Consider the following 15,030-nt stretch of genomic DNA (forward strand, 5'->3'; position numbering starts at 1 on the left):
GGAAACCTGAGTCCTCCCAGGAGGCGTGCATTTGTTAACCAAAGCATCAGGGACCCTTGACTTGGCCATTAACTGACTACCCTTTCTGCCACTGCGGTTGGTACTTTGATTGCAAGGTCAATCACTTGGAATGCCATGAACTCTTAGAGGACCCCTGAACTTTTATTAGATGCTCCTTAGGGAGGGACACCTGGAAAAATCTAAATTCTTAGTGAGGCACACTTGGATGCCATATCTCCATTAGTCACTCAAAAAGCTGAGTTTTTAAAAAAATGAACCAGTAAAAGATCTTTTTAACTTCCCCAAACTGGTACCTTATCTGACAAGGAAAGATAAAACTCAGCCCTTAAAAGAGACTTCTACTGAAGCCTCAAACTAATACCAGTGAGAAGTCTTCATAGTAGTTGTTTTAATTGGGCCTCATGGGGGATGCTCCACAAAAGTCTATCAACCCCTTCTGTCTATCTGTGTTTCTGTGTGTTTGATTGTGTCTTAAAATTTTTCCTTTGGTCATATCTCAGAAATTATTTAGGATGATAGGAGCTAAAAATTCTAAAGCTAGCATGAAAAAAGGGACTCCCTTGGAAAAACTTCTCATAGCATGGGAAAAGGGAAAGCTCCCAGTAAAGCCAGGAATGACCACCAAGAAACACCCACCCACCCAAAATGTGCAATTTGGTTTAAAACAGCAAGAAAAACAGCTGATGAATCATTTAATTATCATAAGTCAAAAGATTTAAGGCTAGCCAGGGCAGACAAAGTCATATGGAATCCTGGTTTTTGTTGAGGCCAATTAACTTATCCTCACCTAATGACAAACCAAAGCCATCAGAGGACATTAGTCCAACACCTCCAGAGGTACCCTCCCTCTACCATGCCTTCGTCTTCTCCCTTTCCCCTGCCCCTTGCTGTTCCTTTACAACCCTCTGCTACTCTCTCCCTGCCTTCCCTGCCTACCAAGACTTCCCTTCCTCTCCCTCCTGCTTCTTCCCTAAGCCCTATTCCTTCTTCTTCCACTCCAGTGCCTTCTGCTTCTCCATCTTACTCTCCTACCAAATTGGTGGGAGATCTAATCAGTTTTGTGCTGAGGAAAAGCCTACTGTTATTTACCTGCTTCAGGAAATGCTTTTCCACAACCATCTGGGTCACTTGGTTGTTGGGAGAGGCCACAAGCCTTTCTGTCCTGCTGACCTCTCCATTTAGAGAAGGGATGCCCCTAAATTTAATGAATGCCCTGCAACCATTGTCACCCAACTGAAGGCATTTTTAGAGGATACAATCCTACTTGGGGAGATGCTATGACTTGGTGAAGACTTGTATTGGCACTATTATAGAAACAACAAATAGGATGGTTCTTGAAGGTGGGTTAGCTCCCAGCCCTGTGAGAATTCCCAATTGACCACTTTAGAACCCCAATGTCCTGAGGATTACATAGATTACAGGAAGCTAGGGATGGGGCAGCTAGGTGGCGCAGTGGATAGAGCATCAGCCCTGGAGTCAGGAGGACCTAAATTCAAATCTGGCTTCAGACACTTGACACTTACTATCTGTGTGACCCTGGGCAAGTCACTTAACCCCAATTGCCTCACAAAAAAAACAAACAAACAGGAAGCTAGGGGGTCCCTACTTCTGGGTATGGAGTTCAGAGAACTGGAGTAAATTTCAGGATATATTACAGGAAGAGAAAGAGGCCCTACCTGTTTTTATGCTAGATGGTGTAAAAGTGCTAAGGGTATTCTGGATTAGACCCATGTATCATTTGCCCACACTTTGTTAATCAATCACTGCCTGAGGTACAAAAGCATTGGCCGAAGAGATGTCCTAGATGTAATGGAATGACAATAGAGCCAATTAAGAGCCTTGCCTTTGATGTTTGTGAAGGAAAAGAAGAAAAGGTGAAAAGGAAAAAGAAAAAACTGCAGAAGAGCAGCAAACAGACAATTCTTGCCCTGTTCCTGCCTGCCCCAGGCCAAAGCATTCTTGCTTCTTTACAGGCCGTCCCTGAAGCCCCTGCACAGACTGTTTAGGACCATTAAAAAGGCTCTGGTATGAGCTATTTCAGAGGCTCTATCTAAATCTGGCTAATCGTGTGAGTGTTGTTACTGCAGGAGGAAGGACTACGTTGTTCAAAACTGCCACAAGAAACAAAGACCCCCAGAGTTAAAAGGGGAATTGAGGGTGCCAGGGGAAGTACAATGCCTGAAGGTGCAGGGGATGGGGAGGGATGGAGAGTCTTGGTAAGGATTCTTTTGTTTTCCAGAGACCTGATGTTGTATTCCCTGTTATTCCATTCCATTGCTTTCCCAAAGTAATGAACCTCATGTCACCCTTGAAGTAGGTGATACACTATATGTTTGTCTGTTGGATACTAGAACCTTTAGTTCAGTTTCTATGAATAAACTTGGTGCCAACTGAACCTCCATTGGGTCTTTAAATGGTGTTGGGGTCTCAGGCAAGCCCCAGAACATTCCAAGTGTCTGTGGATCATTCCTTTCTCCTTCTACCTTAATCCCCTGTAATCCTGCTGGCCCAGGATCTCCCATGCAAACATAGGGCTACTACTTCCTGTTCCCTGTTCTCCCAGTGGTGCTCTGTCCCTACAGCTACCTGAGGACTTTCTCCTTATTCCCACTTCTTATTCAGAATGACCAAGAGACAGTCAAGGACACTTCTAGCATCCTCCCTGCCATCCCTGCCTCTCTTTGGGCCTTCTCATCTTCAGACCTGAAATCTGTTATCAAAACCATAAGGAGCCCTCCATCACCAATCCATCTCCCAGGAACTTTTATCTAGGGTAGCTATTGCAGGCATTTCATCCATCGTTGACTCATTGAAAGATCAATCCAAGCCCCGGGCCCCAGTTGGATTCTTGAGATGGCGGCATCATGCCTCCTACACAGTTCCCCAGGAGATATAGCAACCAGGGGCTAGATTGACTCTGTCTTCTGCTATTGCTCCCAGGGCCCCTAGAATTGCACAGTGATCTATGGTGGCTAATTCTGTCCCTGATTCTATCCTGACAGACCAGAGTTGAGATCTGATGCCTCTCCTTTCCCCAGCTCTGCCAGCTTCTAACTAGGACTTGAGTTGAGCTTTCTCTTTCCACCATCACTGGCTTTCCTGGTGAAGCCCTTCTATCCACTCCTAACAGCTGTCTTTTTGTGTAATTTGGGCCCGGATGGAGGAGCTTATTTCTAATCCTTTTCAGTTTTATCACTTATTTTTCTTGGATCATTTTTGGATATGAATTAGGGTTTGTGTGAGAGAACTGGGCTTTTCAATGATCTTTCCCATTGTAATCTATGTTCTTTTGGAAAACAAATAGGAATGGTATTTGAGATAAATGTACATACATACATATATATTTATTATTATTAACCTATTTGAGCTTGCCAAGTGTTTGTCTCTTCAAAAGCAGTGCATTAGAAAAACACAGTCCTTTACAAAATGTCTTTAGCTTGCCATAGCTTTGTGGGGAAGGTTAGTGGCTACATGTGACAGTAACAGTAATTGTGTATATTTACTTTTCATTTTCTCCCTTATCTTGTACTGGTCACACCCCTCAGTATCTGATCAGGACTCAGAATCACAGAAACAAAGAATTTCCCAGGTGGAAAGGGCCTCAGTTGCCACATAGTACAATCCATACACAAAGGAATTCCCAATCTAACATTCAAGGCAAAGCAGTCATTGAGCCTCTATTTGAAGCCCTCCAATGAGGGCTTATCCCTCCAGGAAGCCCATTCTACTTTTAGAGAACCCTGGTTGTTAGTAAAGGTTTTTGTTTTTGTTTTGCTGACATCAAGCCTTCCTTTAGCTCTTTGCAAATTTCAAACAGTATAATGCTTTGAAGATACTAAATCTAGTTCCATTTGAGGGTTTTTTTTTTTTACAAAAACAAAAGAAAAATCAAAGAAGTTTCTTTTGTCTGTGAACGCTCACTTGAAAATCAATTCACTAATAATGAATGAGAAACAGAGCGATGCCTTAGTAGGGATATTGGAGATCTAAAATAAATGGAAGAGAGCTGAGGAGGGAGAAAATGAAGAAATTCTGGAGATTTAAAGATATCTATAAAATTAGCTGTAGGAAAAGACCAGCTTTCAAAACTTTCAAAACTAGTCAGGCATCAGAAACAGATTTGGGGATAGGGATCAGTTCCAGATCTGTGGTTTCTTCAGTGTAGAAATGACTATGGGTCAGCAACTCTTCCTTAGCAGGTCCTCGATAACTTAGTTGAATAGAATTAACTGGGACAATATGAGGTTAAATGACTTGCCCATGATCACACAGCTATTAATTATCAAAAGCATAACTTTAAATATAGGCCTTTTTAATCCCAGGGGTATTCCATATTTCCAGATCTACACTTATAGATTCCATCAGTATGTTTTAGGCCCCAAAACATTCTGTGAGAAATTAGTTTGGGAAATGCTTGGTTAGAAATTACAAGGCTAGCCCCATGGAGGGTGGTTATTTACACCTGGATTCTATTCTTCTTTTCTATGATTTGTTCTTTGACACATGCATTAGTTAGCATTTAATTATTGAGTTTACATTTAGGTCTGTCTCTTGTTTATGTTCCCTGAATTGGTTCCTGTTTTTATTGAGTTTTGTCTATAAAAGATATGCTTTTAAAATTCTGCCTTTTATGTTTATTTCTAATTTCTCTACTCTTCAATACACAGTCATTCTTTGTGGTGACAAGTCATATGTGCCACGTGGTGACAAACAATAAGTATATTCTTTAGTGATTCCATTCAGAAGGTGTCATGTCTTTTAGCTCTAAGTTTCTCCAACATTTTGTTCAATTCTATATTTTCTCTTTTTTTTTTCTCATTCTTAGATTTATCTGGCTGTGATAAATATTGCAGTCTTCTAATATTATTGTGTAACTATGTCTATGATCTCTCTACATAAATATGACTCATCTAAAAGAAAATAAAAATTTGATAGTCACTGGTCAGTGACTATCAAAGTGACTAAAACATTGTTGAGGCTTAACAATTTTTAAGAAATTACATAATTTGAAGTGAGATATGAAGAAATTTAATACATCCACCCACTAAATAAATGTAAGCTCTTATCTCTCTCATTAAGTCTTTTAATTAATCAGAGCAAAACAGAAACTTACCTGGAACCTTTCCTTAGGCCTTCTGAGGAACAGACATTGCTCAAACATATATTGGTTCACTGCAGCTATCAGTTTGCTTTATACAAGTACTTTGTTGATCCTTGGGGCTGAACCCTTCAGGTGAACCCACAACTTATACTTAGCTGCTTACTATTTTTTTTAGCAAGAGGTTCCCTGTCCTATTAGCACCACCCACCCTCTTTCCATTCTGTAACCAGAAGCAATTCTTCCCACAGGTACTGTAACTGGAGGGCAAAGCATATCTACTTTCATTATTCAGGAATGAAAAGCAAGGAAGCCTCCCCTGTTGGTACCATGTCTCCTAAACAGCCTCAGTGGAGTGGGGGTAAGCTGGGACTATGGTTGCTTGTTCTTCATCCTTCAGTAGCACTCAGCACAGGATCTGTAACCAAAGAACCTGTGGACCAATTGAGATGATTTGGTGGAAAGGAATGAGTCATTAGGTGTTAGGATTACTATATCTAAATGACCTGAATATAATACATTTGGGGTATCAGGAAGTCCTAGGAGATATTTGACTTTTTTTTTTTTTCCTCACACGGCCCATAGAGGCAAAGTATCAGACTTCAGTCTTATAAGATGTAAGGAGATGAGGTGATATTCTCTACTTTAGGAGTGCTTTGTTTAAAAGAAAGGCCATCAGGGGCAGCTAGGTGGCGCAGTGGATAGAGCACCAGCCCTGGATTCAGGAGGACCTGAGTTCAAATCCGACATCAGACACTTAACACTTACTAGCTGTGTGACTCTGGGCAAGTCACTTAACCCCAACTGCTTCACCCATAAAAAAAAAAAGAAAGAAAGAAAGGCCATCAGATAAAGTTCTTCTATTGGAGATTTATTACTTTGGGTTAACAAATGATTTTTTTTAATGTTTAAGAAATGTTCATGGCAGTATATAGCATTACAATAATTTATCTAAAATTGTCACTTTGTCATTTAAATATGCAATCTAAAAGTTTATGGCATTGAAAAACTGCAGATACCCCTGAAGAGGTTAACATTCACTTAGCTATCCATCATTCCTACTTCAGAGTAAGCTAGCTTAATCAGATACTGTCCTCTTAGCAATTAGCTGAAACCAATTCACCTAGGAAATGAAAAGGGTTGGCTTTCGGGTTCAAATCCCAACTCTGACATACTAATTCTGTGACAGGGAAGTCATTTAACCCTTCCATGCTCCCAAGCAACTTGGATACAGAATGATTGCTCAATCAGCATTGATAAGGGGAGCTTTCTAAACAGAAAGAAAGTTTCCCTACTTCAATGAAATCCCATGTCTAAATAAAATTTTTTTAAAAGAAAGAAAGTTGTGAGGAATGAAGTGAAATTAATGCTTGGTTTTCTGTTTTGTTTCGTTTTGTTTTTGTTTTTGTTTCTCTCCCTCATTTCTTCATTTGTAGGGGACCATGTCATCCTGAGATTTTCTCTGTTCAAGGGCATTGAGTGGCTGCTGCCTCAGCCCCGGGAAGATGCGGAGAGTCCAGCTATGTTATGTAAGTCTGTTGATGTCAAGTTGATGTAACCAGATGAGCTACTATAGCCCTGACATGAGAGCTGACTTCAAGCCTTTGGAGGGCTGTCACACAGAAGAGAGGTCAGATTTGTTCTATGTAGCCCCAGAGAGCAGAACTGGAAGAAATGGAGAGAAGCTGCACAGAGGCAAATTGGGACTCAGTATAAGGAAAAGTTCTGGCCTTCCTATTCCTGATTCTGGTCCCAGTTCTGTGTCTCTGTCTCACCCCCACCTTCCTAACCTTATTCTTATTCATGCACTCTCCACATAGTAGCCTTTTCCTCTTGCTTTTAGACCCCTGTGCCTCCAGCTACCCTTTCCCCTTCTCGCTCACACTCTATTGTCTTAGGATCCTCCCTATCCAGAATTCTGTATGTTCGATCCTTTTCTAAAAGCAGCCCTCCCTTTCCATGTGGTTTCTAGCACTAGTCTCTTTCTCTTTTTTCTTTAATGTCAATTCTTTTCTCAAGCCTCTTGCCACTTGACACCTCTGTCTCTTTAAGGAACACAAAGGGCCATAGTCCACAAATGTTTGGAGATAAACTTCCTGACCTTAAAGTCAGTCTTCTAGGGCTGATATCGTCACCGGGAGACCCAGCACGCAGTGAGACATTGAACCAACATAAGGTACCTCAAACACCCCCAGCAAGATGAATTATCATGGGGCAGCTAGGTGGCTCAGTGGATAAAGCACCGGCCCTGAATTTAGGAGTACCTGAGTTCAAATCCGGCCTCAGACACTTGACACTTACTAGCTGTGTGACCCTGGGCAAGTCACTTAACCCCCATTGCCCTGCAAAAAAAAAAAAAAAAAGATGAATTATCATTAGCTGCTTCAATTTTAAGATGTCAAGGTGTCACACCTCCCTTCTGCCTGTCCACAGACTTGCCTTCATCCCTGGGATAAGGTCCCTTCTTGGTACAGTAGATATGCTCTTTAAAAATGCCCCATCTTGTGTCAGGGTAGCTAGGTAGTGCAGTGGATAGAGCACCAGCCCTGGAGTCAGGAGGACCTGAGTTCAAATCCAGCCTCAGACACTTAACACTTACTAGCTGTGTGACTCTGGGCAAGTCACTTAACCCCAATTGCCTCACCAAAAAAAAAAAAAAAAAAATGCCCCAGCTTCTGCTCTGGACCACTCCTGCCCACCCAAAGTTGCCAAAACAGCTCACCCATTTCTTCAGGGAATCTTTTGACTCTATAGTCTCCATTCACTCATGGACAGATCACACGTGTAAACTGATGAGCTCACACTGCTTCCCACTGCCCAAGTTATGAAGTCCATTCATGCACCTAGAAAAATGACACTCTCTTCTATAAAAATCAGTCACTTTTTTACTCTTGGGTTTTCCCCACCTTTATACTCCCATTTTGTATTCCCTATAGGAAAGATAATGACTTTGAGAAGCTATAGGGAGATCTCCCATTTATGATACAAACTGTTAGGACTTCTTGCAATTGAGCCCCCATGGAAGCTGCAGGATTAAGTATGATTTTTTTTCCCACCTGGAACTTCGACTCTGGACAGCCACCCAGGGAATAAAAGGATTGCAACACGGGCTTCTTCCAGCTCACCCTGATAGTAAGCCCCATGGCCTTTCAATGGCAACTACTCACTCCATATTAGTGTGTATTCATCAGTCCCTGTTATGTCAAGAACTCTTGGATGTCAACCTTCCATCCACTAGCTCCATATGTACCATCATTCAAGTTAGTAGATGAGAAAAGGGGTTTCCCATGACAGCATCCTTGGAATCTCAATGCTGGTAGGACCACCTATGGTACCTTGTTGATTGGGAGGTCATCAGAGCAAATGCACCAACCTGGCACAGGTACACACCTGTGGTAGCAAAAGTCTCTGCCATCAGAAACCCAGCAAACCCCAGACCTAAGAAGGAATTTTAGGAGAAAGAGTTTGCGTATCAACAACTAAAAGCTCTGCCTTTTTAATTTTCAGGAAGGAAAATGGCTGCTATATGCCAGCCCACCATAAAAGGAAGCCATGCTAGAAAATAAGCTGAGCATAGCGAATTGCCAATTAAGGTGATAGCCTAGAGCTCCTATCTTTGCTTTTCTGGCCCTTAAATTCATCCTAATGCTCTGTTCTCCTCTTAGCCCCTATCCCTTACTACGCTTGTGCATTCTACCTGGTCTGAACTTCCTGATTCCTGCTTTTGCTATATTCCCCGGCACAAAAACTCCCTCCCTTCAACTCTCTGATGGACCTTGGGTTAACATATGGACAGCCATTTTGCTTGCCTCTACTGTGGGTCCTGACACCTTGCTATACTCCTCAAGAGATGAAGGGCTGCTACTTACTGCTGGTAGTCTGACTCTTAATCTTTGCCTGGGATATGCCAATTGACTGCATGGGATGGACATCATCAACATGACAACCTTAGCATCACAGAATCTCAGAGTTGGAAGGGAGCCCAGAACTCACTTGCCTAACACATAACAGAAGCAAGAATTCATTCCCATTATAGCCTCCTTGGCAAGTGGTCCTCTAACCCATGCTTAAACATCTTCAGGTATACCCTTTTCACTAGCCTCCCCACTTTCACCTCGTCCTTGGCTGTGGTGAATGCCCCCCACAAGAATGTCTTCCATTTCCATTATTTTGTCCATGGTAAATACCTATCAAAAGCTTTCCTAGTAGTGTACCCATCTTCCTACACATTATACTTAAGATTTTGTCCTCTCTGTTATTGGGGAGCTCCTTTACAACTTGCTCCTTATTCCTCATTGCCCTACCCATCTCTCTTATCCAGTAAATTTCATCTGTGTGCTTCTCCTCCCTGCTTCATCTGCTACCCTTGGTCCATTTCTTTATTAATTTCTAGAACTCCTCTCTGTACTAAAAGGTTTTGTCTTTCCCATCTCTTTAATAATCTACCTAGAGTCAGGTCTTCTCTAATAAGACAGAAGGCATATTGTTTGCCTACTATGCCCATATATTGATCTTTCTCTTTCTTGCCTAAACTTATTATTTCCAAGAAGACAGTGACTTGGTCTTCCTTACATCAATAGATCTGTAATCTCATCATTGTGGGTATTTCTTCCAATGGTGTTAGGTCACAACTCATTCACACACATACACACACACACACACACACACACACACACACACACAGAGTTATCCTGTGTCTCTTGATCATATCCTCTCATACATTTTTCCTAGTATGCTAGGGGCCTTATTCTAGGCCTCTTGACATTATATGGGTGTTAATCACCTCTTCTGCTTATTCTTCCTACATGATTGGTTCACCTCTCTTTGATAAAATCTTTGATGCTGCCTTTGGTATATATCTGAAGTCAAAGCAAACTGGTAAGACAATAATTAGGAAAGTCATACAGATTAAGTGATAGAATACATAAGAGACTCTTTGACCCATGAGTGAGTGAGGGTGAGTGAGATGAAATCTCAGCTCAACCAGGGAGACAATTGTCTAACTCTATGAGTCTCCTCTCAGCAGTCTCTACTTTTGTATGCCCTAGGAACTGAAGGATGTAGCAGGGCTCCATTTTTTCCATATATGCCTACAAATCCAAAGGGGTCCCCTGTTTTGCTATTCACAGTCTGTGCCTCACCCTCTCTTCTCTCTACCTTTTCTCTCTTTCCCCCTCACTCTTTCTTCCTATCTTACCTCGCCTCACCCCTTTCCTTTTGCTTCCTCTCTTTCTCAGTCAGGAGTCAAGTCTCCCTACACACATTCAGGAACATATAAGCTCTTTCAGGGGACTTCCAAGCCTACCTTGGGTGTGGGTACCATGGATAGGTAATGTGCTGAAGACTATTCATACCATCACTCCAATGTCCTTTGGGTGACCTATAATATTGATTCTTCAGAGATTATACTGTTCCATTCTTCTCACCTAAATACCTTTACTAGAAAAATATTTGTGATAAAAAGATGAGTTTTTGTTTCAGGGAGAAGCTTGGTATCTTTGAAAATGCTACAGAATTTCCCAAACGCAATCACACTTGTTCTCCTTCTGTTCAATTCTGGGCCTAATTTATTATCCGTTTACATCCTAGACATGTTATTCTGCTGAACTAGCTCAATGAACTAACTGCATATTATAGTTTTGACCATGGAGAATTCTTCATCTACTTTATTTTTCACGTGCAGAGGGTTAAGCCAAATCCTGCAGCAGTTATATGAATCTCATTTGAGAGACTCTGAAATGTTCCAGGGTTGAATGCAATTAGCACAATGATATCACTGGAGAATCTGGAGAACCTCACTATCTATAGGGAATCTCTTTTTCCATAGGAAATCTGTGATGAATGGCAAATAGTGGTGAGTCGTATCTCCCCACTTTATACCTTTATATTAATAATTAGAGGATTGTAGAATGGCCATCTCCATTATTAAATCTATCCAAAAATCTCAAATAATCTCAATTTATTCATGAGAGAATCATATCATTAGAGGAAAGCCTTTTAAACTCTATTCTCTCTACTAATCAAATGCTTTTTTAAAAAGTCATTCAATAATAAGTCCAATGGGATCTTAGGTTTTCTGCATCTTTCAGTCAGTTGATGGACTCAACTGACTCTAAAATTATGGTCTGTTGTTGTTGTTATTGTTTATTATTCATTTTTGAAGAGGACCAATTGCATCAGGGGTGATTTCTTGTCTTGGGTATGATCTTGTAAAAACTTGCCTTCTCCTATCTCATCTTTTTTTTTTAATCAAGAATACCCTTGTAACATTGATAAATCATTCTCAAAGATTCTGTAGAGATGAGAAAGTAGGCATGGGTTTTGCTGGTAATTTATGTTCTCTTGGTCACCTTTTTTCAAAAGGAATAATATTCAAAATCCCCCCCCCCATTATTGTATTGTCTTTCAGATATCCCAAGATCTGATCCTCTTTAAAAGATCTGATTCTCTTTAAAAATGTGTCGCCCTCAACAAGCTGCTCCTCTGTCTAGATTTCTTTGTGTACTGGCAGTGATGGAGAAAATTGTTTGTCATAGAAAGACTGAGAGATTTTTGGTTCATTTTCATTCGTTTTATCTTCCTTCCATTTTTATCCTTAAATACCTTTGGGATTTCAAAAAGACAAATTAATTGATTTCATCAGCTTGGGAACTCCCTCCACAAGCATTGAGTGCAACCCATCCATCCATCCATGCCTGCCATCTATTGAGATTCTTGCCCACATCCTCCCCTGTTTCCTAGACAGTATTCCTTCTCCCAGGATGCTGGGGCCCTTGCTATTTTCTCCTAACATTGCAATGGCACCAGTGGAGCATGCTGGCTCTCCATCTAAAATCCTGATAAGGGACTAATTGTATAATCCTTGATGACCTCTTTTTAAAATTTTCCTTTGAAGTCGATCTTTGGCTTTCTGTTGCCAAATGTTCTTGGAATAATCTGGCTTAATGTACTATCATGTAAACCTTTCTACAATCTCATGCTTCCTTTCCCAGATTCTCACTGTTTTGTGAGGTTCTGGTTTTGTTTCATAGGTTTAGTTGATGTTTCTATAGCTCTTTAAGGTCTGAAAATTGCTTAATGCATAGTACCTTATTTTGATTCTCACAACAAAAATATAAGACATAGACGCTATTTTCCTCATTGGATTCATGAGGACACTGAGGCCAAGTGAGGCCAAATGACTTACAAAACTATGACACAGCTGGGGCAAGATTAGAAGCCTGCTTTCCTGCTACCACTGTCACCTATGATGCCAACACTGTAAAAGCAAAACAATTCATCACCTAGTGGCTAAGCATACTGGTGATAAGACTTTCCATGCCTGGATGGCTTAGACCTGAATAGGCTGGTCCTTCTCTAGTTTTGAATTTAATGCTACATATTATATAAACAACAAAATATTAGATAAGTGAATTGTAATGGATAGAGTCCCAGGTCTAGAGTGAGGAAAACTCACCTTCATGAGTTCAAATCTGACCTCACGCATTTACTAGTTGTGTGATCCTGGGCAAGTCACTTCACCCTGTTGGCCTCAGTTTCCTCGTCTATAAAATGAGCTGGAGGAGGAAATGGAAAACCCCTCGGGTATCTTTGCTAAGAAAACCCCCAATGGAGACATGGCGAGTCAGACAGGACTGAAAAATGACGGAATCTGTAAAATGGGAGTAATAATACAGTATTTGCACTACCTGCTATACAAGGTTGTTGTGAGAAAAGCACTTTACAGACATCAAAGTGAGTTATTATTGGTAGTGTTCATTTAATAAATTGAACATTGGATGGGGGGAGAAGAAAAGAATGAATTAAGATAAACCTTAGTCAAGACTAATCTGAGGAAGCAATACCTGATGGGAAGAATGAAGCCTGAAAGATTCCAAGCTATCTTACTCCCACGGCTTACTTTGGTCCACAAGATGCCCCTCTCCCATTTCAAAGTGCTTTCTGGAAAAGAGTTGAGTCTTTGATGTTCCAATGGAAGACATTTGACTCTAGGGTGGAAGATGTAGGCAAAGTTCGGACTTGACGATACATTCTGAATTTTAGAGCAGAAGGGTTTTTAGAGATCAACTAACCCAACTCCTTTGTTTTACACTGAGGGAGACGCAGATAAACTTAGTGACTTGTCCAAGGTCACACAGTCACTTGGCTGCAGAACTGGAGCTGGATCCCAAGGATCCTACCTCCAAGTTCAATACTCTTGGCATGGCGCCATGTTGTTGCAAGAATAGCCAACTTCTCAATAATCCCATCCCTTGTTAGCAAACTATCATCACTGGGAAGAGATGCTGCCAACCCTGGAGCACAGAGACCCAATCCAGTTTCCCCAGATTTATTCTGTTTTGATGATATGATATCTGGGTACTGAGGAAAGTTTACCTGGACTGAAAAAACCCATGAGGTAAAGCGGGTCCTCCACCACCACCTTCCAACTGCCTTGCTCCATCTCCATATTCCTAGGGCCTGGTCACTGCTACTTGGTCACACATACACACTCAAGCTTCCCCTTGCGACTCACAGGGAAGATTTGACATCTATACCAACTGCTTCTCCAGATTGATTGTGTTGACAAAGGCCCTTCCCAAACCTGACACCCTTAATAATCACCAGCTCCTCTTCATGTGCTCTGATGGGAACTTCTCTTTATATTTGTCTTTAGCTTCATCTAGCAGCATGTCCCAGAAGAAAAAAGGGACAGGCATCTTCCAATCAGCAGGGTAGGCAAAAACAGGGGACCCCCTTTGGTTCTGAGTTGCCTCGTCTCTGAACCGAAGAACATGGCTGGGGATGGGAAAGCCTTCTCTTATCCCAGGAAGGGGCCTTGTTTCCCAGGGACCTTAATTTCATGGCTGAAATCCAATTCTTCATGTAGCAAATAGAAGACAAAGTCTACTCCCCATCCACCCCCACCCCCACCCCATCCTGCCTTGCGAATGAGATGGGATACCCGGGGATCTGGGAGCTGCCTCCAGGGACAGGTCAATTATAGAAGGAAAGGGGCCCCTCTATGGTAGTCCTGGGTCTGGTTACCAACACTGAGCAGCTCCCATCAGGACTACTCCAACTGGGTTCTGAAAAAGTAGGCCAAGAGCCAGAGCCCTTCTGTGGGGGGAGCACCCCTAATGTTCTCAATCTGTATATGATCCTAATACTCCTCCACCTCCCACTCTACACATCGCTCAGAGATATGGGAAAGGAAGAAGAGAATCTTACCAGCAAGAGTGAAAGAGAAGAAAAGAGCAAAAGAGGGTTCTTGATGCCTTTGGAATTTCAGGTCTGTCTCCGCTGACCCAGAGGGAAAACCCAGTTCAGCACTGCCAGAATCTCAAGCCTAAGCCATGGTTGGGTTTGGGGAAGAAGTCGGGCCCTCCCGTCCTTTAAGAACCGCTGCAGTGTGCTGAGGTGGCTTGGAGCTACTGAGGTCTGAATAGTTAGTAACTGGTCCTAGCCTGAGAAACAGACCAGCACCTTTGGGACTCTGCTCCCTGGAGGGTCAAGGCAGGGCTTGAGCCTCCTGGAGGAGAGCGGGATTTTAAAAGTTTGAGACCCACCGGTCTATAGGTTTATGTTGCCTGGCACTTGTGACACAGCCACCAAGCCTAGCATACTTCCAGACTGGGTGCCTGGTTGTTGCTGTTAACCAACTGTTCTTCTGTCTCCCTTCAGGCAAAAGCTCTCTGACATCTCTAAAGAGTCAACTCACTAATCACATCCTACATCTGACAGACTCGTCAGATCAGTCCTCGGAAAGCAGCTCACACTGATGGAATCTTTACAGGTCAGAACTGGGGTGCTTTGGCAGTGACCCCTGGCATAAGCAAGAAGGGACATGGGGCACCAGCCTGGGAATGGAAGGGATGGGCTGGTCTGAGTGCAGATGGAGAGAGAGACCTAAACAGAACTATGGGCAGTAG

At 42.1% G+C, this 15,030-nt stretch overlaps 1 protein-coding gene across 1 annotated transcript in view; it reads left to right on the forward strand.

The window, feature by feature from the left end:
• RGSL1 (regulator of G protein signaling like 1) overlaps nucleotides 1-15,030 on the forward strand; it is a 68,745-nt gene extending 53,715 nt beyond the window's left edge. The window contains 6 exon segments of the mRNA XM_044003129.1: nucleotides 5,371-5,480; nucleotides 6,556-6,648; nucleotides 13,776-13,833; nucleotides 14,300-14,390; nucleotides 14,895-14,912; nucleotides 14,914-15,030. Of these exon segments, the coding sequence (XP_043859064.1) occupies nucleotides 5,371-5,480; nucleotides 6,556-6,648; nucleotides 13,776-13,833; nucleotides 14,300-14,390; nucleotides 14,895-14,912; nucleotides 14,914-15,030 (487 nt within the window).

The sequence above is a fragment of the Dromiciops gliroides genome, chromosome 4 (assembly GCF_019393635.1).
Source record: "Dromiciops gliroides isolate mDroGli1 chromosome 4, mDroGli1.pri, whole genome shotgun sequence".
Classification (NCBI taxonomy): domain Eukaryota; kingdom Metazoa; phylum Chordata; class Mammalia; order Microbiotheria; family Microbiotheriidae; genus Dromiciops; species Dromiciops gliroides.